The sequence below is a fragment of the Sarcophilus harrisii genome, chromosome 1 (assembly GCF_902635505.1).
Source record: "Sarcophilus harrisii chromosome 1, mSarHar1.11, whole genome shotgun sequence".
NCBI classification, from domain to species: domain Eukaryota; kingdom Metazoa; phylum Chordata; class Mammalia; order Dasyuromorphia; family Dasyuridae; genus Sarcophilus; species Sarcophilus harrisii.
In genome coordinates, this window is record NC_045426.1 from 330,089,983 (window position 1) to 330,113,867 (window position 23,885).

At 35.2% G+C, this 23,885-nt stretch overlaps 1 protein-coding gene across 5 annotated transcripts in view; it reads left to right on the forward strand.

Annotated features, from left to right (window-relative positions):
• The window catches only part of INVS (inversin), a 218,573-nt gene that overhangs the window by 126,838 nt on the left and 67,850 nt on the right, over window positions 1–23,885 (forward strand). For all 5 annotated transcript variants that reach the window (XM_031945539.1, XM_031945541.1, XM_031945540.1 and 2 more), the window contains 4 exons: window positions 2,943–3,116; window positions 6,848–7,015; window positions 9,314–9,494; window positions 21,931–22,040. In XM_031945539.1, the coding sequence (XP_031801399.1) occupies window positions 2,943–3,116; window positions 6,848–7,015; window positions 9,314–9,494; window positions 21,931–22,040 (633 nt within the window). The remainder of the gene's footprint in view (window positions 1–2,942; window positions 3,117–6,847; window positions 7,016–9,313; window positions 9,495–21,930; window positions 22,041–23,885) is intronic.

Here is a 23,885-nt window from a genome sequence, read left to right on the forward strand (position 1 = left end):
AAGAAAATCTATGCAATAAGTAACAATATATATTGATAACATTTATTTTTAAAAATAAAAAAGGCAGAAAATACAAAATTTTTTTTTGTTTTGACCTAATTATTTGAAGTTATAAGTTGTGAAAGTCTGATAAGAGACTGAAGTAGTAACATAGGAAGCTCAAATTTTAAAAAAAAACATGTACAAAGGATGGAACATCATATAAGAGTTGAATACAAAATAGAATTATGTCCCTATAAACAGCACTTTTAATGGTCACATTCCTAATTAGTGGGCTTGTGAAAAATATTATAGACAACAAAAAGATTGTTTTAGCTATGTTTGAGGCAAAGAGCAGAATAAAGTTGCTGAGCTTGCTATCTCAGCGAGATGGAGCATTTTTAATTTATGAGTGAAAAGCAACAGCAGCATTCATATCTTTATTTTTCTTCTGCTTTTTTTTCCAAAGAGAATTATCTTCAGGCTGAAAGAATAGAACAAAAATAATTAATATTCATTAAAATTCAAGATAAATATTGATATCCAGCTTCCCTAAATGAACATTCATTCCATATAACAAAATACTGAAATGTCATAGATGCATATACTATAACTATTATTAATAATATCTCAGGAATCCAACCATCTGGGAGAGCAATTTGGAACTGTGCCCAAGGGCTCTAAAATTGTGCATACCCTTTGATCCAGCAGTGTTTCTACTGGGTCTATATCACAAAAAAATCATAAAGGAGGGAAAAGGGCTCACATGTGCAAATATGTTTGTAGCAGCTCTTTTTGTGATGGCAAAGAAGTGGAAAATGAGTAGATGCCCATCAACTGAGGAATGGCTGAATGAGTTATGGTATGTGAAAGTAATATAATATTATTGTTCTATTAAAAATTATGAACAAGCTGACTTTAGAAAGTCCTGGAAAGATTTATATGAACTGATGCTGAGCAAAAGGAATAGAACCAAGAATACATTGTACACAGTAAGAAAATTGTGCAATAATCACTATGAAAGACTTGATTCATCTAAGTGGCTCAATGATCTAAGGCAATTCCAATAAACTTTGGATTGAAAATGCCATGTGCACCCAAAGAAAGAACTATGGAGACTGAATAGAAATCAACACATGCTATATTCACTTTTTTTTCTTTTTCTTCTGTTTTTTTTTTCTCTCATGGTTTTTCTCCTTTATTCTGATTTTTTCTCTCCCAACCTGATTCACAAGGAAATGTGTATTAAAATTAATGTACATGTAAAATCAGAAAAAAAGAAAACAAAAAGGAAAAAATATTATCTCAGGAATCATGGAAAATGAGAGAGATGTTGCAGAAATAGTTAGAAAAATTCCAATTTTCAGAAAAGGGAATAATGTACAAACTACAGGCCATTTGACCAATTGTCACGATTTTAGGACAGATACTTAAATGATTCATTGTGAGTACTTAGGGAAAACAATGATCCCTAAATTGAAGAAATTTTCTTTATCAGTGCAGGTCAACTATTCTGCAATTTATAATCTTAGAAAATTGTCTAGGACACTTAGAGATCAAGTGATATATCCAGGATCACATAGGAAGTATGTGTCAGAGACAAAAACTGAACACAGCTCTGCCTGACAGCTCTATATCTACTCTACCAGGCTGTTTAGATAGAATATACATAAATATAAGGAAGACATTTGATAAAGTCTTTCATGCTGGTGTGGTAGAAAGAACATTAGATTTGACATTAAAAGAAGCTGGGTTCAAATCCTGCCTACATCACATACTGCATGTACTAAGGTTTTCATTTCCTCATTTTATAGATTTTTAGTTTACAAGATTTTTGCTTTACAAGAATATTGTGAAAAAAGTATTTGGTAAACCCTTAAAGCACTATGCATATCTGTGCACTACCACCAGTATCACCAGCACCATCCCATCCCTCCTCCTGCCATCCCTCTTTTCAGCCTGTCCTTTTGCATCGCCATGTCTTTTTTCATGCTGTCTCCAATACCTGTTTTAGACTCCTCCAGGCTCATATTTGTCTACTGACATCTCTCTCTTCCTTCTAGACCCAATTTAGCTGCCACTTCTTCTATGAAGCCTTATTTACATTGTCTCTCATGCTAATAGAACTCTCCTTCCTTGAATTTCTCCCAGAATTTTCTTTGGATTTGCACCTATGCCTTCATTTCCCCTATTAGTTTGAGTATTCTTGGACACCACAGTCTATGTCTTTTTATCTTTGTTCCCAGCAGACCAAACCAAGTAGTAAACATTAGTTTTCATAGAGAACATCCTAATTTTTTTTATCCAATGATATCCATATTCAGAAATCACTATACTGAGATTGTTGAAGTTTTGTTTGTTTTTAGCAAACCAAGCAAATAGATCCAGTACCATAAACTTAAATCTTTGGCTCTCAAGTAAACATTTCAGAAAGATCTTTCTTCTTATCCTGTGTTTACAAATGTATATATCCAAAAGAAAACGACTCCCTTATTTTGTCCTTTGATGGAGCAGACATTACTTGAACTGTGCTTATGCATCTCTTACTAGTATACTATGATAAGATTTCCCTGGAACAGGAGATTAAAAAAAATAAAAGATTTTTTTTCCTTGGTCCTATTCTAGCTCTTTCAGCAATGATATTTTGATTTTCCATATAAAACAGAACTAGCAATTAGGAAGGGATCATCAATTAATAAATATGCCCGGAAAGGTTAGTTGAAGTGAGTTATATTAACTGGCCTATAAATGGTACTATTACAATGCTAACTTTTGGTAACCATGGAAACTTTACTATGACTCCAAAGTTATTTAGAAAGAACCTCTTTAGCCCCTGTGTCCCTAAATTTATAGGGTTGGATCATGTAGCAGTTGTATTTACAAATGTACCTCTTCAGGGAAAACATTAGAGTTTATTGTTAGCAAATCATTGATTCTCATTATTGTCAATTTTTTTCCCCTAGGGAAATTATCGTTTCATGAAACTCTTACTCACTCGTCGAGCAAACTGGATGCAAAAGGACTTAGAAGAAATGACTCCACTGCATTTGACAACTCGTCATAAAAATCCTAAATGTTTGGCTCTTTTGTTAAAATTTATGGCACCAGGAGAAGTGGATACACAGGACAAAAATAAGGTAATAATAATGTTAGTAAAAGCTCACATTTATATAGCACTTTAAGGTTTGCAAATGACTTTGTAGACATGTCATTTTTATCCTCATTTTATAGAGAAGAAACTAAGGGTGAGACAGGGTCAGTGACTTGCCCAGGATCATATAGCTAGTAAGTGTCTGTGATGGAATTTGAACCCAGAACTTGCTAACTCAGTTCAATGCTTTATCTACTATACCACATTATTCAGAATGATTTTTCAAAGGAGATTAAAATATAGTATTCTTTAAGGGAAGTAGTATGTCTTGAAAGATAAAGACATGAAATCAGGATGGTGATGTCAGACTTGCAAATTAACTGGATTTAAGGGAGGCAAAGTTGTGCAAGTTCACTAGTCTCATTTTCTCCTCTGGAGCCATCTGGCTCCAGTGACTAGTTATGGATCAGGATGACTGGAGACGGCCCCAGATGCAGTGGGAGACTTTGGCCTTTTTAAGGGTCTTTCCCAGGTCTCAGGTTATGGCAAAGCCCATTCAGTGATTAAAGATAGCTTGGAAGTTAAGCTATAAAGGAGAAGAAAAGATCTAGAGTGACACTTTGGTTACTAACTTGGATATCCTGGAGGATTAATGGTTCCCACAATAGCAATCATGAGGTTTGGAAGTAGGGGAAGATAATGAGTTTAGTTTGGCAGCACAAATTTCACAATGGGAATGACCAGCAGGTCACTAGCTAAGAAAGATCTACTGGATTTTGAGGATGTAAAGTCACTGGGAACTTTTGAGAGAGCAATTTCAGTAGAGAGGTCTCAGAAGCCAGATTGCAGGGATGTAAGTATGGAATAGGATGTTATGAAAGGGAAGCACTACATATAGATGAGTCCAAGAGTTTTGTAAGGGTTTGGAAGAGAGGACAATAGTTTCAGGGGATGGCAGGACCAAGTGAAAATTTTCTAATGATGCAGATCTGAACATGTTTATAAGCAAAATGGAAGAAGCCAGTATAATAAGAGAATATGAAGTTTTAATGGTGAGAGGAAGACAGTAGAGGGGATGAGATCAGAGGCACAGAGAGAGGGTTTAGTTTTATTAAGGGCTTTCTATAACCAACACAGGTATTGAGCAAATCACTTCTATATCCCAAATTTCCTCATAAGTCAAATGAGAGGCTACTTCCATTGAGTAACCTATTCAGGGGCTAAAAATGTGATTTTATATAATTCAACTAATGGATTATTGGTGAAGAAGGCAAGAATCAGTTTCCCTTGAAAACCAGCTAAAACTAAGCCTCTGAACAGAGTCTGATGGAATGAAATCATTCTCCAGTTCAGGATAGACAGGGAAAACTTCAAGAAAGGTCAGTCTCTCTGGGATGAAGAGGGTCTTGAGCCCAGCTCAGACAGATTATGGATAAGCTGTTGAGAGGGTCTTAAATGGGAAAATCAGCAACTAAGACCCTCAGTTCTAGCTCAGTAGAGGACACAATAGGGGGACAGTTTCCAGTCCCAGCTCAGAACACAAACTCCAAAACAGCATGCTGTTTCCTGGAAAGAGTAGACAAAGGTATCCCCTACAAACACCAGGGGCCCCTACATTCAAAGCCAAGGCTCAGAGCTTCCCAGGAAGCTTGGGACAGCACTCTCTATACCTCAGAAGCAGAACTCCACCTTAAAAGTTTAAAAAAAAAAAAAAAGAGGAAATACCAAAAGAAAAGGAAAAAAAAATGAGCAAGAAACAAAAAAGAACCTTGACCATAAAAAGCTACTATGGTGACAGGGCAGACCAAAACACAAACTCAGACAAGGACAAAATGTCCACAGAAGATATCTCAAAAAGTGATATGAATTAATCTCAAGCCCAAAGATACTTCCTGGAAGTGTTTATAAAAGACTTTAAAAGACAAATAAGAGAAGTAGAAGAAAAATGAGGAAAGAAATGAAAGGTGAATAGAGAGTCAACTTCTTGGAAAAGGAGGGGGGGGACATTGAGGAAAACAACTCCTTAAACGATAGAATTAACCAAATAAAAACTAACTGAAGATCACATATTAAAAACTAGAACAGGGCAAATGGAAGCTAATAACTTTGCGAGACATCAAGAATCAGTCAAACAAACTAAAAAGAATGAAAAAAATGGAAGAAAATGTTAAATTCTCATTGGAAAAACGGCTGACCTGGAAAATAAATCCAAAAGAGACAATTTTAAAATTATTGGCTTACCTAGAGGCTATGACAAAAAAAAAAGCCTAGATAGCATTCTACAAAAGATCATTAAGGAAGATTGTCTCAATATTCTAAAAACAGAGCGGGAAATACTGATTGAAAAAATCCATTGATCACCTTTGGAAAGAGATCCCATGAGGAAAACCCCAACGAACAATGATACAAAACTCCAAAAATACAATCTCAAAGAAAAAATACTGCAAGTTGTCAGACAAAACATTTCAAATATCAGAGAGCAACAGTCAGGATTATCCAGGATTTGTCAGCTTCTATAATAAGGAATTGGAGGGCCTGGAATACCATATTTCAAATAGCAAAGAACTTGGGGTTCCAACCAAGAATTAACTACCCAATGAGATTCAGTATCATCTTGCAGGGGAAGAGATGGAGCTTCAGTGAAGTAAGGGACTTTCTGTCATTTCTATTGAAAAAAACAGAACTAAACAGAAAATTTAATTTACAATCACAGGACTCAAGAGAAGCATAGAAAGGTAAACGGGGGAAAATGTATATTATTTAAAGGTTAAACTGTTTGTAGCCCTAGATGGGAAAATGATATTTGTAACTCTTGAAAACTGTATCTGTCACTGGAGCAGACAGAGGGGAGCATCACATGGATTAAGGGTATAGTTATGAATGGACTCTGAGTTAATGACATCAAAGAAAAAGACATTAAGGGATGACAAAAGTTCTGTACTGGAAAAAAAAGAAAGGGGAGGTATAATTGGAAAATTAATTCACATGAAGAGGTACAAAAGATATATTATAATCAGGGGAAAGAAGGGAGGGAGATGAGCATTGTCTAAAGATTGATCTCATCAGTTTTAACTCTAAGAGGGAATAACTTAATCATTCAGTTGGGTATAGAAATTTATCTAATCCTATAAAGAAGTAGGGGAAAGAGGAAAGAAAAGGGAGAGACAAGATAGAAGAGAGAGCAGAAATACCAGAGAAAAAGGGAAAAGGGGGAGAGCAAGATAGAAGATAGGATAGTGTGGAGTGAATTAAAAAACACACAACTTAGAACAGGGTGGTGAGAACATACAAGGGAGAAAATAGGATGGAGAGAAATACAGAGCTGGTAATAGAATGGGATGAATTCTCCCATAAAGTAGAATCAAATAGCAAAGTGGATTAAAAACCAGAATCCCACAATATGTTGTTTACAAGAAACACATTCGACACAGAAAGACACATATAGAGTAAAAGTAAAAGACTACTACAGAATTTATTATTCTTCACCTGAAGTAAAAAAAAAAAAAAAAAAAGCAGAGGTAGCAATTCTAATCTTAGATAAAGTAAAAGTAAAAATAGATCTTATTAAAAGAGATAAGGAAGGAAAGTAAAAAAAAAAAAAAGAAGGCAAGAATAAAGCTCGATCATGTCATAAACCACATATTAAATTTATTACCAAGTTGCTTATCTTTAAAAATAATTTTTCAGAAATAAGGCTTAATAGCCTTTCCATTTACAAATAAATGGATATCAGCTTTAAACCTATATGTTACTTTTTTTGTTTTTAAACATTTCTAGCAAACTGCTCTGCATTGGAGTGCCTATTACAACAACCCAGAGCATGTGAAACTTCTAATAAAACATGATTCTAATATTGGAATCCCTGATATTGAAGGAAAGATACCACTTCATTGGGCAGCTAACCACAAAGAGCCTAGTGCTGTCCATACTGTCAGATGTATCCTGGTAAGTATATATTTTCTGTTAAAATCTCTCTTTTGATATAAAAGCACACTTAATGACATTGAATTCTATTTTCCCTTTTGAACTTGGAATAGTGCTTGATATCCTAGGTGTGAAAAAAAGCTGGAGTCTCCCCAATTTTAATAATTAACTATTAATGTGAGAATAATAGTTATTTCTCTGATTAAATCTAGAATTCTACTTACTAGGCACTAGCTGCTACTTTATGAAGCAGAATCCACATTACCATTATCAGCTGAGGCTGATAAAGAAGATAAAATAGCTGGATTTGTGATGAGATACCTGAGTTCAAATCCTATCTCTACTTAATAATTGTGGGACAAAGCAGCTTTGTGTCTATCCACTGGACCCTACTGCTTCTCCAGCTGCCTAATATACTGTTCCTTTATTACTTTATTTTACAAGTACCTGTGAATGTATCTTAAACTGGTCCTTTCCCACTCTGTGCAGACCCTGCCTTCAGTGATACTGCCTTCCTTGCTGTTTCTCACACAGAAGATGTCATTTCCAGAAGCCAGGCTTTTTCACTGACTGACTGGCTATCCCCCAGGCTAGGAATCCTATCCCTTTTTGTCTTCACTTCCTAATTTCTCTGGCTTCTTTTAAATTTCCTTTAAAATTCTATTTTCAACAAGAAACATTTCCTAATACCCCCTTAATATTAGAACTTTATTCTGTTATTTCCAGTTTATCCTGCCTATATCTTGTTTGCATACAGTTGTTTTTATATTGTCTCCCCCATTAATCTGTCAACTCAATAGCAGGGACTGATTGAAGAGTGACCTTTCTTTGTATCCCCAATGCTTGGCCCAGTTGTCAATCAATATTAACCCATCTACTGTGTGTATATCGTAGGTACTTAATAAATGCTTCTTCACTTGAGCCTAGACTATGAATTCCATTATGTTAAAGACCAATCTTTAAATAACCATTTATTAAGTACCTACTACATAACGATCACTAGGTACACTCTACTAGGTAAAGTGCAGGGGTCAAGTCATGAAGACTCATCTTCCTGAGTTCAAATTTGGCCTCAAACACTTACTAATTGTGTAACTCTGGGCAAGTTACTTAACCCTGTTTGCCTCAGTTTCCTCATCTGTAAAATGGCAAAACATTCCAGCATCTTTGGGGAAAAAAATCTCAAATGAGATCATGAAGAATAGGACATACCCAAATCAAGTAAACAGCAACATGTGCTAGGGATTGTGTGAAAATCTTTGTCCTATTTTAAAATTCTGTTTACTTAAAAATCTATTATCTATCTAGTATTTAGCACAGTGCTTGACCCAGTCATTACTTAATGAATGTTTGTTGAATTTAAAATTTGCTTTTCAGAGATTTAGTCTAATATTCATATTTTCTTGCTATCTTTATAACAGCAACCTTAACTCTCTTATTATTATTTTTTTTGGTAAGTCAAATTTCCTTTTCTTTTAGAGCTTCAAGATTTGAAAAAAACTTTATTTATTTCTATTTATTATTTATTTTTTATAAATAAATATAAATATATAAATAAAATTATTTATTGTATTTATAAAAGATTAATAAATCTTTTTCAAGTGGAATTAATTCCATTGGTTTTAAGGGAAAAAAATTTAAAGACAAGACAGTTCTAGAAAAGGGTCATATCTTTCAGTTATTATCTGCTAATATTTTAATTACAAAGATCACCCACTTGAAAGTTTTGCCAAAGAATGGGCTCAGTCATACCACTGTGGAAAGTCTCTTGTTCCATCCTGAGCACATACACTATCAATCTCAGAGATCCAGGTCTATATTTTGAAAAGATAAAGTAGTTTTAGGCTTAAGCTTAAGCTCTGTTCATCAGACTTAAAAGCAACTAGTGGCTACAGTTTGAGACTTGAAATCATGAAGATCTGAGTCCAAATCCTGCCTCAGAAACTTACTAGTCATATAACCCTCATTCAAGTCCTTCAACTTCTCCCAGCTGCTTCATCTGTACATAATGGGAGTAATCATAGGCTTGTTGTGAGGGTCAAATGAGATAGCACATATAAGCCATTTTGCAAAGCTCTGTATCCATGCTGGTTATTATTGTTGTTGTTGTTGTTTAATACTGCTATTAAAGGAAGATTATTAGAAGGTTTGTTGGGGGGAAACAAGCATTTGTAGTTTTGAGTGCCAGTCAATTGTCAGTCTACAAACATTCATTAAGTACCTACTGTGTTCCAGGAACTGTGCTAAGCCCTTCAGTTAAAAGAAAAGCAAAAGGACCGTTGTTCTCCATGTTTGCCTCAGGTCTCTTTGAATTTGCAGGATGCTGCTCCAACTGAATCTTTACTGAACTGGCAGGATTACGAAGGACGAACACCTCTTCATTTTGCAGTAGCTGACGGCAATGTGACGGTGGTCGACGTCTTGACCTCCTACGAAAGCTGCAATATCACATCTTATGATAACTTATTTCGGACACCCCTTCACTGGGCGGCCTTACTTGGTAAGTTTAATAAGAATTAAAACACCAGTTTGTGTTGTTCTTATCTATCAGCCAATGAAGCTTCTACCATTTCAATCAATTCCTGCTGAGTTATTTTTTTTTTCCAAAAAACAATAATGGCCCAATTCAGGCTATCCTATGATGTAGGTGATGTCCCAAATAGAGTTTCTTTGAAAGGGAAAAATATGTAGGTACATCTTGAAAAATAATACTAGTTACAGACTATATTCAGATTTTATACAAGCCAGATTTGTGGGAAGAGCTATTTACTTGAAAAAAAAAGGTTTTATGGAATTTCAGTTTGTTTAATGTAAAATGATAAGAATTTGTCCTACAGCATAACTTCTCCACATTCATTTTAAACTCAACATTAGAGCCTTATATTTAACTGATCTGAGAACTTGAGAAAGTTGTCAAAATCATTATTTAATGTTACTACATACATATGTATAATGTATATCCCTACATACCTAACAGCAGCCTGCTACTAGTGCCTGGTATATGCTAAGCACTACACTTTACAATTAATATCTCATTTGATCCTCATAGCAATCCTAAGAGATAAGAGATAAGACTATTTCTGTCCTAATTTTATAGTTGAGGAAACTGAGATAAACAGGTTAAGTGCCTTGCCTAAGATAATACATTTATTGTCTAAGATTGGATTTGAACTTGGGTCTTCCTCACTTCCAAGCTCAGTATTCTTTCTATGCCTTTCACTACCTGCCTCTAAAATACAGAAGGCAGGAAATGGCATTTATTAAGTACTTCCTAAGTCCCAGGCACTAGGTATTTTAGAAACATTATTTCATTTGATCCTCATGGCTATTTTGGAAGGTATATGCTATTATTATCTCCATTTTACAGTTCAGGTAACTGAGGTAGACAGAGGAAAGAAGGAAAGAAGGATTTGAGATATGTTACAGAAGTAAAATTGACAATCTTGGTAAAACAGATTGCATATGGGTTGCGGAAAATAGTGAGGAAAACAGGATGACTCCTAGATTGTGAGCCTAAGGGACAGGGAGGCTAGTGTTGCCCTCTACAATAAGAGAAACTATAAAAGGAAGGGAAGGTTTAGGGGGAAAGACAATGAATTCTGTTTTGCACATGTTTAGTTTTCATCTGTCTTCCAGACATACAGTTAGAGAGTCTGGAGCAAGGTAGATAAGAATCCCCAGCATAGAAATGGTAATTAAATTCATAAAAACTGATGACTATTCTACAAATGTCCCTTTGGGACACCTATAAATAGAAAGTATAATCTGGTTAAGGATCCAGCAGAGGGGACTAAGAAGGAACAGTTTGAGAGGTTGGAGGACTAGAAGAGAATAGCATGTCAAAAACCTGGGGAGAGGAAGTAATCAAAGAGTAGGGAGTGGAGGCTGCAAAGAAAACAAGGAGAGTGAGAATGGAGAGATGGTTATTGGATCTGGCAGCTAAGAGATCATTTTAACTTTGGGGAGAGCAGTTTAGATAGAATGGTAAGAATGGAAGCTGGATGTTAAAGGGTTAAGAAGAGAGTGGGAAGACAGGATATGAAGGCTTCTGTTGCCAGTAGTCTTTTCAAGTTTGAGACCCTTGGACAGCAAGGAGATCAAATCAGTCAATAATTAAAGAAATTAATTTAGGCTGTTCATTAGAAGGTCAAATATAAAAGCTGAAACTTAACATATTTTAATCACATTATAAGAAGACAGGATTCATTGAAAAGTACTCTGATGTTGGGAAAGATTGAAGGCAAAAGGAAAAGGGGATCAGAGGAGAAGATGGATAGGTAGTTTTATGGAAACAACAAGCATGAACCGAGGCAGACTTCAAGAGATAATGGCGGAGAAAAGGGCCTCATATGCCATGGTCCCTGGGATTACAAATAGTCGGGGACTCTGATCTCTGAACAACAGCTTTTCAAATTTAGCTACAAAGGGCAAAAGAGATATAGAATAAGAACTAGTGGCAATAGAAAGATCAAGTGAGGTTTTTCTCAGGATAAGGAAAAACGGGCATGTTTGTAGGCAGGAAATGAGCCAATAGTACAGAAAGAGACTGAAATATAAGTGAAAACATGGAAATAACAGAGGGAGATAACAGGCAAATGGAACAGTATTACTTGAGTAGATAGAGGGGTTGGCCACTTCATCATCCAAGTCCTGGGTGAAAAAAGGAAATGCTGGCAGAAGGTTCATAAATGATAGCAGATGAGGACAAGGGAAGCCATCCAAGATAACTTAGCAAATAAATTATGGAACTAATCTTGAACCAAAGTCTGGTGGGCACTCCTGCCACTGTGCCACAATGGTTAATGACAAGATGTCAAGATTTCTCAACATCTTGGTCTCCTTTCTTTGGAAACTTTGTAAAATATAATTCCAGAACTAGACATAATATTCCAATTATGGTCTGACCAATACAGAATGCAGTGTAGTTATTACTTTCCATGATCAGTATATTTACATAATTCAAACTACATTTCATTTTTTTCCTATAGCTGTCTCATACTTCACTGCTTATTGAGCTTGTGACTAACTGAACTTCTTTTCCATTTTTTTTTCATACAAATGTCTCCTACTCTCTCTCATTTTATGTTACATAATTCATTATTTCAAACCTAAATGTAGAACTTTTGGTCTGTGTTAAATTCCACCTTGTTGGTTTCGATCCACAAATATGAGTTAAAAAATCAATTTGAATCTTGTTTCTCTTACCCAAACATGCTATCAATACATTCCTTTTCTCTGATGTCACCAACCTCCTAACCTGTAACTGTTCTCTCCTGTACTGGAAAGTCAGACTTGAGATCCATTTTAGGTCTTTTGCCTCTGCTGAACAACTTGTACTCATTCCTACAAGTCATCTTTCCTAGGAACCAGTTCTGAAACCACCAATTTATGCATGTAATCATATTGATAGTTATCAAGAATAAATACACCTTTTGACTCTTTACTTATTCCCTTTCTTTTCTTTGCATTCTGTTTATTTCCCTTATTGTAACTTTGTGGTCAAGAAGCAAGACTATAAATTCATATTAAAATAAACACCCCACTCTCCCAAAAAAATAAAAAATAAATAAACCCAAAGTTTTGGATAAGAATGGTTTCCTTTGGGGGAAATAGAACACCACAGAATCTTTTGTTGATTTTTCCATGGAAATAGAAACAACAAATAGACCAGTTTTCAATAGAATATTATAATTTTTTATCTGTGGTAGGAAGGTGGAGTAACAAGATTCAAACAAACTCTGACCACCATAATCTATTGGGTGGATACTAGATAGAGCCTTAAAGTTAAGAATAGTTCTATGAGTAGCAATAGTGTTTTTTTTTTCTTTCAGATTTTTGGCTCTTCAAATGAGGATTATTAAGCAATAAAACATCGCTAGCCTAGTTGGTGACTTTCTACAGTACAAAATTTCTAACTTAAAATATATTGGTGAATCAGAGGCAGTAGGCATAGTAAATGAAGTCTTGTAATTAGAGCTTTGGAGACCCAGGCTCAAACCCTCCCACAGAGAGGTGTTTTCATTCCAGGGTGAGAGGCTAGCATAAATAGAAAAGATGCAGAAACAATTTTATTATTGTTGTTGTTTAAATGGAAATGAAAGTTTCCAGTGATCTCTCTAGATTTTTCAATTTGTTAACTGCTGTCGTCTAAGAATAAGATTCAGGCATTAATAGTAGAGCATTTTTGCCTGCAGGAGAGTGTGAGTTTGTCATCTGAACCTCTGCTTTCAAAAGCCATCACATGCTAAGTTTAAGCCAACCTCCCCAGGCACTGGCTTGGCTTCCGCCATCTATGAGCATTGCTGATGGGTAAAAGTGTTTGTTTAGACACCCTATGGAAGTTCTGTAAGCAGAATCTAGAGCCTCACAAAACTGGAGTTTGTCCTTCTGTAAAGATACTTCAGAGCTTTAACTGTGGAGAAGAGGCTGAAACACTGACTAATGATGTTCCAGATTTCCTTGTCAATACTATCAAATGTGTGACTTTTGGAAAGCCACAAATTCACAGAACTGGAAATTACCCTAGAAATCATTTTACACAACTGTTAGCCACTTTGCATGTTGCAAATTAGGAAAATAAGGCACTAGAGAACTATCTATTTGCCTGAAATAATTTTGCTCACAAATGGTAGAACCTAAACTTTCTTTCCATCACTTTATTATTTTGGGGGGGAAGAGAATTTTTTTTCCCAAAATGTTGGTAACTTTGGGTACAAACTTCATAGGTAACTGCCTTAAAATGTCCTTTTCTTCTACTGTGATACATCCAAGGAAAATTACCTAAATCTCACTCTTTAGGAAAGAAAAAAAAAAGATTTAATTCGTTAAACATTAAGTCTTCACTTGAACTCTGTGCTAAGAAGAAAAAGAAAGACTACCTGACCTCAGGAAACTTACAGTTTAATGTAAAGATAAATATGTAATGCTTTTTAATGCTCTCCTATGTTGTTTTCTTTTGCTTTGAAATCCTAACCCTGTCTGCCACCAAAGATACCTTAGCAACTTTAAGGGCATCTTGGAGGCCTTGGATAGAGTCAGAAGAACTGTATTCAAATCCTCACTTAGCCACCTGCAATCTAAGTAACCCTGTGCAAGTCATAAAGATCAATGTGGTACAAAGGAAATTGTATTCAAATCCTCCATTAGCTACTCACTATCCATTAACCTTTCTGTATTTCAAATTTCTTATCTATAAAATGAGGGTATAAGCAAGTTTAGTTGGGGGAACATTTTTGCATGAAATAAAATGTGCTTTGTCTTCCCACAAAAAGTTAAATCAAAGAAGAAACACAGGACACTAAATGCTTGTTTCTTCTTTTTTCTTCCCTTATTCTGTCCTTGTGAGACAGAAAAACCTCAATTGTATAACTTTGAACAGTGCCCTGGGCTCAAGGTACCTAGGATTTTATTCAACTCAGTTGAATATTACACATTCATTAAATACTTTTTTAGATACCAGACCCTATGCTAAGTGTTGGAGATACAAGAACAAAACCCAAATAGTCCCTGCCTTTGAACTTACTTTCTAGTAGAGGGAAAGTTTATCCTAAAATATGAAAAGACCTAAATCATCAATGCTATCTTTAAAAGCAGGATTTTGAAACAATGTCAGAATTGCAAGAAAAATCCCTTGCTAAGGATTGTGGTGCATATCTTTACTGATATGACTTGCTTCTGAACCCTGAGTGAGGGGCAGCAGAGGACCAGAGAGCTTCCTGCTGGTCAGGCAGCTTTCCCCAGATTATCCAAACTCTTGGGGCATTGGATTTGATTTGGGAGAGACTATTCAAAAGGTGTTAAAAAGGAAGAAGAAGATAAATCAAGAAGATGGCAAAGAAACCATCATGGAGGTACTTTTGCAGGGAGCTTCCTCCCACATATACTGCTAGGGAAGAGGAGAAGGAAAAAAATCCCTTCTCCTTCTCCCTCAAATACTGGAAATCTAATGCTTGCAGATTCCCAAGAAGCATGCTTGGAGAAGGGAAGAATGAGTGCGAAAATTGTTTCTCTTTTTAAAGTCTACTGAGTGGCTCCTTCTTTTTCTTGATTGCCAGTCATCTTAGACACAGCCTTCTCCTGCCTTCTGGCTAAGGACCAGTCCTGAATGCCCATCAGTTGGAGATTGGCTAAGTTATGGTATATGAATGTTATGGAATATTATTGTTCTATAAAAATGATCAATGGGATGATTTCAGAAAGTCCTGGAGAGACTTACATGAAGTGATGCTGAGTGAAGTGAGTAGAACCAAGAGAACATTGTTCATAGCTTACAAGATTATGTGATGATCAATTCTGATGGATGAGACTCTTTTCAACAATGAGGTGATTCAGGCAAGTTCCAATAGACTTGTGATGAAGAGAGTCATCTGCATCCAAAGAGAGAAGTATGGGGACTGAATGTGGACCACAACATAGTTTTTTCACCTTTGTTGTTCTTTGCTTGCTTGCTTGTTTTTTCTCTCTTTTTTTCCTATTTGATATGATTTTTCTTGTGCAACATGATAAATCTGGAAATATGTTTAGAAGAGTTACACATGTTTAACCTATATTGTATTACTTGCAATCTAGGGGAGGGGCAGGTGAGAAGGAAGGGAGAAAGAAAAAGTTGGAACACATATATAGGATGAATGTTGAAAACTATCTTTGCATGTGTTTTAAAAATAAAAGCTATTTTTTAAAAATTAAAAAAAAAACAAAGAAGAGTCCAGAGAATAGGTCCTTTCCTACTCCCACTCCACTCCCAGCGAAGGAGCAAGGGTCCAAGTTCAATTCCATGAAAAGTTCCCCAGTGCAGCAAATTGGGGAGAGTGTGCTCCATTGATTACCCCCATTATACTTAAATAGGCATTATAGGAGGGAAGGAAATAATCATTTATCAAATACCTACTAGGTATTTAACATTGTACTAAATGCTTTACAATTATTTTCTCATTTAATCCTCACATTTTATATCTGAGGAAACTGATGCAGAGAAAGGTTAAATCACACAATTAGTTAAGTGTCTGAAGTCAGACCCACCATCCTGAGCACCTAAGAAATGGAAACATATTAGTTACTGATGTTCTTTAAATCCCTTTGTCCTCACGGTATGAATGCTATTAACCAAAACTGATTTTCCCTTTTAAATTGTTGAGGAGCTTTATGTTTGTTTTGTTATGGTATAAGTACTCTTACAAATCAGTTGATTTTTCTTTTATCACAAAATATCTTTGCTATTCCTGATAGATCACTAATTACTTACCTACTTAATTTTTATTTGCTGTTTGTGACACTATCTATAAGAAAGGAATTGCTGATGATTGAAGCAGATTGAGTTTCAAGTTATCTTTACCACTGATTTCTGTGTTGTACTGAGGTTAGAGAAAGGGAGGAAGAGAGGAATTTTCCAAATTTAAAAGGATCACTGAGAGTGGTCTATATCAAAACCCAAATACTCCCCAGTAATGTGCTTCTTTTTTAATACATATTTTCTAAACCAATAAATTAATAAGTAAATATAACATATAGTATTGATGCAGCTAAGGTTTCCAAAGAATTTGAAATATATTATTGCATTTTATTCTCACAATAATTATTATGCCCATTTTTCAGATATGGAATAAGACTGAGAGAAATCCAGGGTCATACAATAAGTATCTGAGACCAAATGTGAAGCCAGACCTTGACTCCAGTTTAAGCACTTTTATCCACTGTACCACTTACTTTCAGTTAAAATTTGTTTTAATGTGGTAATGAGTATATCTGGATTCATCAGAGTTTCTATGAGAGAAGCCTAAAAAGCAAAGACAAGAAAATCTTATTTAGGTGAGACTTAGGTTTGAAAATAATGAAAATTCATTCAGGGCTGGGTTGAATGTCTGCTTTTAAATTATCTTTAGATTATGCAAAAGTGTGATAGAAAGTGTTTGTGAAATCAATCAGTAGTATAAAGAAGATTATAATACTCTCTTAAAATAGCAATTAGATTTTCACTAACAACTTGAGTTGTTAACCTCACTTTCACTTAAGTAAGGCTCACATCTCCTTAATTCCAAGGGTATTCCTGAGGAATTGGGAATTTTTTTCTCTAAGGTTATTATCTTGAACTCCTATTCCTCTGCTAACACACATTGACACCCTAGGTCCATTTAACCAGTTAACATCAATTAGCTCTTATACTAGGTAGTTAAGTTCAGATTTAACATAGTTTCTACATAGATTTGGTTCTACTAAGTAGAATTTATTAGGCTCCTTCTTATTCCTCTAGGCATTGGTTCAGAATCCCACCTGGGCTCCATGCCCAGACAGCCATCTAAAATGAGACTTCCATCTAAAATCAAAGAACAAATAATGAAACAAAGAAATTGTTTTCAAGACATAACTCCATTTTAGTTGAGAACACCCTTCTCTCCTCCCCTTATAGCATTATCTCTTTTGAGAGTATTTCCAATGAACGAGAACTCACACCAACAGAAGAATCAGATTCTTGTTAATTAATTCCTTTTAAATCCACCCCTAACTCCTAATGATCAATCGATTCAATGAGGTTATTCATATGGCTAGAAGTTGGGGACCAATTACAAAATATCTATGTATGCTCCAAAATCCACTGGGAATTTTATCATTTGAGCACCCTGTACATGCCCACTAATACTGGGTTTATTGGCCCAAGACACATTCTAATTTACACCGACCTTCCTTGAAATTATTGTGAAATTTTATTATGATAACATCTTTGAATATTAGTCACCAGCTATCAGCCATTTAAATGATTATTTACTTTTGGTTAAGAATGCTAGACTGATAAATCCAGGGAGCGATGGAAACTACATAACCAGAAATCAACAAGGCATTTGACAAGTCCTAGACTTGGGCATTTTCAGAGTCTCAAGAGTCATGTTCAAAAAGGAAAAGAATAAAAGTTATGGCTCTTTTTAAAGTCTGTTAAGTGGATTCTCTTCCTGAACAGTTACCAGTTATCAGATACAGTTTTGCCGCATCTCTCCTGCCAGGGACCATGGGGACCAATCAGGAGCCTCTGACTGACATCTCCCATGATATTCTTGTGAACCAAATGGAGGAATATGGAGGTTTCCTCCTGATCTGTTACCAGTCATCTTAGACACAGTCTTGCCCCATCCTTCTAGCCGGGGACCATGGGGACCAATCAGCAGCCTCTGATTGACATGTCTCTCATGATATTCTTGAGAACCAAATAAAGGAATATGGGCTGAATGAAAGTAGATAGATTTAGGCTGTTTTTAAGTGTCTAGCTCTAAAAAGCATTAATTACTATCAATGGACAGTAGTTCAGGACTTTTCCACTGATCCCATTCAATGCTATATTTTAGCACAGTGCCTTCAGTGATTGGGATGAAAAAATGAAGGGCATCATTAGTAAGCCTGTGAGTGATTTAAAGCTGGAATAGGTATCAAAGTAAAATATCCAAAATTAAATCGGGAAGCTACTCAATATTATGAACTAATGCTAATGATATTTAATAGAGATACCTATTAAGTTCTTCATTTAAGTTTTTTTAATCAATCTTGATTCAAAGCAATCCCAATAGACTAGTGATGAAAAGAGCATCTGCATCCAGAGAGATAATTGTGAAGACTGAATGTGAATCAAAGCATAGTATATTCACTTTGTTGTTGTTGTTGTTTTACTTGGTTTTTTTTTCTTTTTCATGTTTTTCCCCTTTTGATCTGATATTTCTTGCACAGCAGGGCACATGTGGAAATATATTTAGAACATCACATGTTTAACATATATTGGATTGCTTGTTTCTAGGGGAGGGATAGGGAGAGAGGAAGAAAGATTTGGAACACAAGGTTTTGCAAAGGTGAATGTTAAAAATTATCTTTGCATGTATTTGGAAAAAATAAAAAGCTATTTAAAAAGTCAACCTCATGGGGCAGCTAGGTGGTATAGTGGATAGAGCACCAGCCCTGAAGTCAAGAGGACCCGAGTTCAAATCTGACCTCAGACACTTAATACCTCCTAGCTGTGTGACCCTGGGCAAGTCACTTAACCCCAATTGTCTCAGCAATTTAAAAAAAAAAGAGAGCGGAAAAAAAGAGAAAAAAGAAGAAAATTAACCTCACAAATACAAGTTTGGAAAAGGTCTGAGGAGGTCTGAGGATTACACAATTCATGTAAGAAAGACCTTGGAACCTTGGAATTGAGCAAATATAAGTTGGGAGCTAATAAAAACTTAGGCTGTTGACATAAATATGGAATCTAGAACTCCTAAGGAGGTAATAGTTATTTTGTTGTAAGGTTTTTGAGGACAGCACAGAGCTGAACACATAGTAAGTAGTTTAAAATGTGCTCGTTGGCTAATCTTTGCATCCCTAGTGTCTTCCAAACACATAATAGACACAATAAATATTTGTTAAATCGAGTCTGGCTGTGTTACTGGATCCAAAGAATTTTGTCCATCATCTTTAGATATGGGTATTGATAAGATGGTGTATATCCAAAAGATGATGACCAGGATGATATAAGAATCATTTGAAAGAACCAGAATGTTTAGCTTAAAGAAGAAAAAAATGTGGGAAGGGGGGTGATCATTCTTTTCAATTATTTAGAATTATCAGATAGACATGGGTTTAGATTTATTCTGCTTAGCCACAAAGGGCAGAAATAGAACTCCTATTCTTACATGAACTGATGCTAAGTGAAGTCAGGAGAATATTGTACACAGCAACAGCAAGATTATACAATGATCAGTTCTGACAAACATGGCTCTTTTCAATAGTGGCAGGCCAGTTCCAATGGTCTTGTGAAGGAGACATCTGTACCCAGAGAAAGAACTGTGGGAACTGAGTGTAGAACCCAACATATCATTTTCACACTTTTTGTTGTTGTTTGATTGCATTTTATTTTCTTTCTCATTTTTTTCCTTTTTGATCTGATTTTTCTCATTTAATAAGATAATTGTGGAAATATGTATAGAAGAATTTCACACGTTTAGCATATATTGGATTACTTGCTGTCTAGGGGAGGAAGTGGGGGGAAAGGAGGGAAAATTTGGAACAAAAGGTTTTGCAAAAGTAAATGTTGAAAATTATCTATGCATATGTTTTGAAAAAAGTTTTAATAAAAAAAAAATTTTAAAGAAATAGAACTCTTGAGTGAAAATTACAAGAAGCAAGCATTGGAGCTTAATATAAAGAACCATTAGAGACATTCAAAAAGCTGTCTAATGAGTTAGCTTTCATGTGTTTTTGGTTTTTGTTTGACTTTTTTGTTTTTTGCTGAGACAATTGTGGTTAAGTGACTTGCCCAAGGTCACACAGCTAAGAAGTATTAAATATCCAAGGCTAGAATTGAACCCAGGTCCTCCTAATTTCAGGGCTATTGCTCTCATGTATTGGTGAAGTATCTAAGCACAGATCATTTTATTAGGTTGTGCTCAGATAGGCATTGGACTAGATCACTTTTGGAGACCCATGCAACTCTGAGTCTGATTTTCATTATAAAATAGTAATGAGTTATAGTAGATTAATCAACTAAATACCATGCTTGTATGCTATGTAATGAATTCAATCTAAATAACAAGTCAGATTTATATAGCTTTTTAAGAACATTATCTTGTCTCATAATTCTGATGTAGAGACTGTCATATATTAGCTCCATTTCTCCCAGTTCAGGCTTGGTCATATGACCTATTTTATTATTATATAAATAACTATTAAGTTGAGGCAAGACTCGATATGCCATCAAAGTTCTCTTTCTTGACTGGATCTAAGGCTTCTCCACTAGGCCATCCTGTTTCTTAATATTTATAGCTCCTAAAATTTAAGTGAACATTTGTTTTAAAATCTAAGACTTTATTAATACAAAAATGAGTTTTTCCTCAATTTTAGTTCTATTAATTTATATTTCTCCCAAGATCTACTTCATTAACTTAGAACATTCCCAAGTTGTACATTTTCCTTCATGTTTCTTTTATTACATTTCCAAGTATTCATTTTAATTATGATGGAAGACAGGGGAGTAATGAGAAATTCTACCATGTTCTATAGGGCTTTAACTTTTTACCAGAATATTAAGAAAAAAACTAACAAGACTTAACATTGTCCTTTCATTACTGCAAACACAATTGGAATACTACCAGAAAATAAATCCTGAGAATTTCCATATAGTTTTCTCATGATAGTAAATCACTGTTCTCTTTCATATACTATGTGAAGCATAACCAATTTTGAGGTCAAGAGTCAAACGGTGAGACCTTCTGTACTGGTCCAGACCTGTCTCCAAAACTGCATATACAATTCCATCTCTGTTTAAACTTGTAAAACATTTTCTTGGCTTATCCAACAGCCATAGCTTTAGTACAGAATTTTAATTTGCTTCTCTTTAATGATATTCTTTGAAACAGCTACCTTAAATAAGAGATTTACTATACTGACTATAAGTCTGAGTCTAAATCATACCCCTAAAAATGAGCTCACTTTAAAAAGAAAGGAAATTAAATAAATGAAATAAAATTATCTTGTAAAAACTACCAGGCAAGTTTTTCCCACATCTCTTCCAATTCAAATAAAGATGGTTTATACAATTTTATCATCACTACTCTCTTCCTCTTATTCACATTGTTGTCTTGGTTACTTTGTCATCCTCTTACTAAGAGTGTAATTACAAGCTGTGCTCAGGCTTTTGTATAAGCCAAATTTGAAGGGGTTGAGGGAAGGAATGCAGTATGTATTTGAAGCAACATGCACATTTAACTTTTTTCCAAATCAAGATAATTTTAAATACATTTAAAAAGGAAAAAAACCCTATATCTGGATTTTTAAAGACTATGCCCCGTATATGGGAATCTTAATTTTTTGATCATTCACTTTCTACTTAAAATTATTTCAGAATATATGTGTATGTGTGGGAGTACTTATTGAATCTTATTGGCCTTTTATCACAGCCAAGTCTTTTTAAAAATTTTTTTTAGGTCATGCGCAAATTGTCCATCTCCTTCTGGAAAGAAACAAGTTGGGAACCATTCCATCTGATAGCCAAGGAGCAACACCACTCCATTATGCATCTCAGAGTAATTTTGCAGTAAGATATTCCTCAGACAATTTATTGAAATTTTAAAAAAATCATTATTCCCAAAATCATCTTTCTTCTCTACCCAGAGAGATAGCCAAGTTATCCCCTAGAACAGAGAATTAAGAAGCAAGAAGGGGCGGGAGTGGAGAGGAAATAGTGCTGGGAATAGCAATTCAGTAAATAACCAACACATCAGCTCAGTACAACAGCATATATGACATTACAAACAGAGCCCCTACCCTCTTTGCAAAGAAGGGAAGGAGGTAAATTTTCTCACCTCTTATAATATACATCCTAGTGATCTCAGACTATTATACCAGTAGATCAGATAACTGGGAGCTGTGGAAAACAGCACTCTCCTTTGTGAGACCATAAACTATATGTATTATACTTAAGATTTTTCTTTGTTAACATTATCTTTGTTGTTTTAAAATTAAATCTGTCAGCTTCAATCAGTACACTTCTTTATATTTTTATTTTTTATAAATAGGAAACTTAGAAACATCAATTAAAAAATTTGTCAGAGTGACTTGGTCAATGAATAGGACAAATTACAGCAACAACTAATGACTGTCCATACTAAGGGAGGGGAAGAAAAACAGGCAACCCCAAATGATGAATTATCCAAAATTTAAATCTTTGGTTTTGGATTTGTTTCCTTGATTAACTCCTGCACATGGGTGTGTTCTGGAAAATAACTGCAAACATAGATAGTGAAGCCACGCTATGACTGTCAGTCTAGTAGGACCTGGAAAATCAGGCAGTTTCTGGGCTTTGCATCCCACTCATTTTTTCCATGTTCCCTTGGCCCCCTGGGGGTAGGCTGCTTTCTGTCTGTGCCAGACCAGGCAGAGTAGACCTCCTTCAGACAGTCCCTTGACCTGGGACTCCTTAATCGCTTATGTTTCAAAGGTCTTCCCAGCTGTGCTGCAGAGCAAGAGGAAATTCAGCTCCAGCCCTGGAGGGAGACAAAGCTTGTAATTAAGCAGAGCAGATGCTGTCAGTAGGATGAGGAGCCCACCTCTCTTCCCCCAACAAAGCAAGTAATTAAGCAGAATATTGTAGGTGCTGTCAATAAAGGAAGATTTGTTTGGGATAATATGCCCACTGGAGAGTTGATTTTCTAATCATGGTGCACATTTTTTGAGCATCACAGCTTGAATCTCTTTGACTCCCTTGAACTTTTACCCCATTTAAGGTTTACATCCCCTGGTTTGAAAAATGCCCATCAACCCATAATTAAACTTTTATCATTTTTAAAATGTGTCCAACTGATGAGATCTCTGGGTAGAAGGACATAGAAAACAACAAAAACGAGTAATTAGTAATAAGCTGAGTGGTATGCATTTGATTTTGTAAATATTTGACCTTGCTCTTGTTCCCCAGAAATGTCCTTGTTGTGCTCACCCTTCCCACTTAATGCAAAAGCTCTCCCTGAAAAAGTGGGCTTTTTAAAAAAAATTATCCCTAAAGTCAAATATTTCACAGCCTCTGAAGATCTGACTAAAGAAAAGGGATTACTCAGAATTATATTTGTTTTTCCCCACTAGAATCAAGTCAAAGAATTTTGAAATAGTCATGAGGATAAAAAGAGATAGAATGATGTATTTCTAAATAATTGTCCATTATAACTCAGTTAATACATCATAGCCAAGAATGCATTTAAGTATTAATTAAAGAAAAAATAAGACATCTTTAGACATTGTGGGCAAGGAAACACAATATATTTCTTACCAGCACACAAAATACATAAAAGGTATTTACTTTGTCATTTTTCCAATAAATCCAACCCAGCTTTCTTTTGATAATGTATAATTGCAGCCACATTCTTTTCGGTCCTTCCCCAAAGGAAAG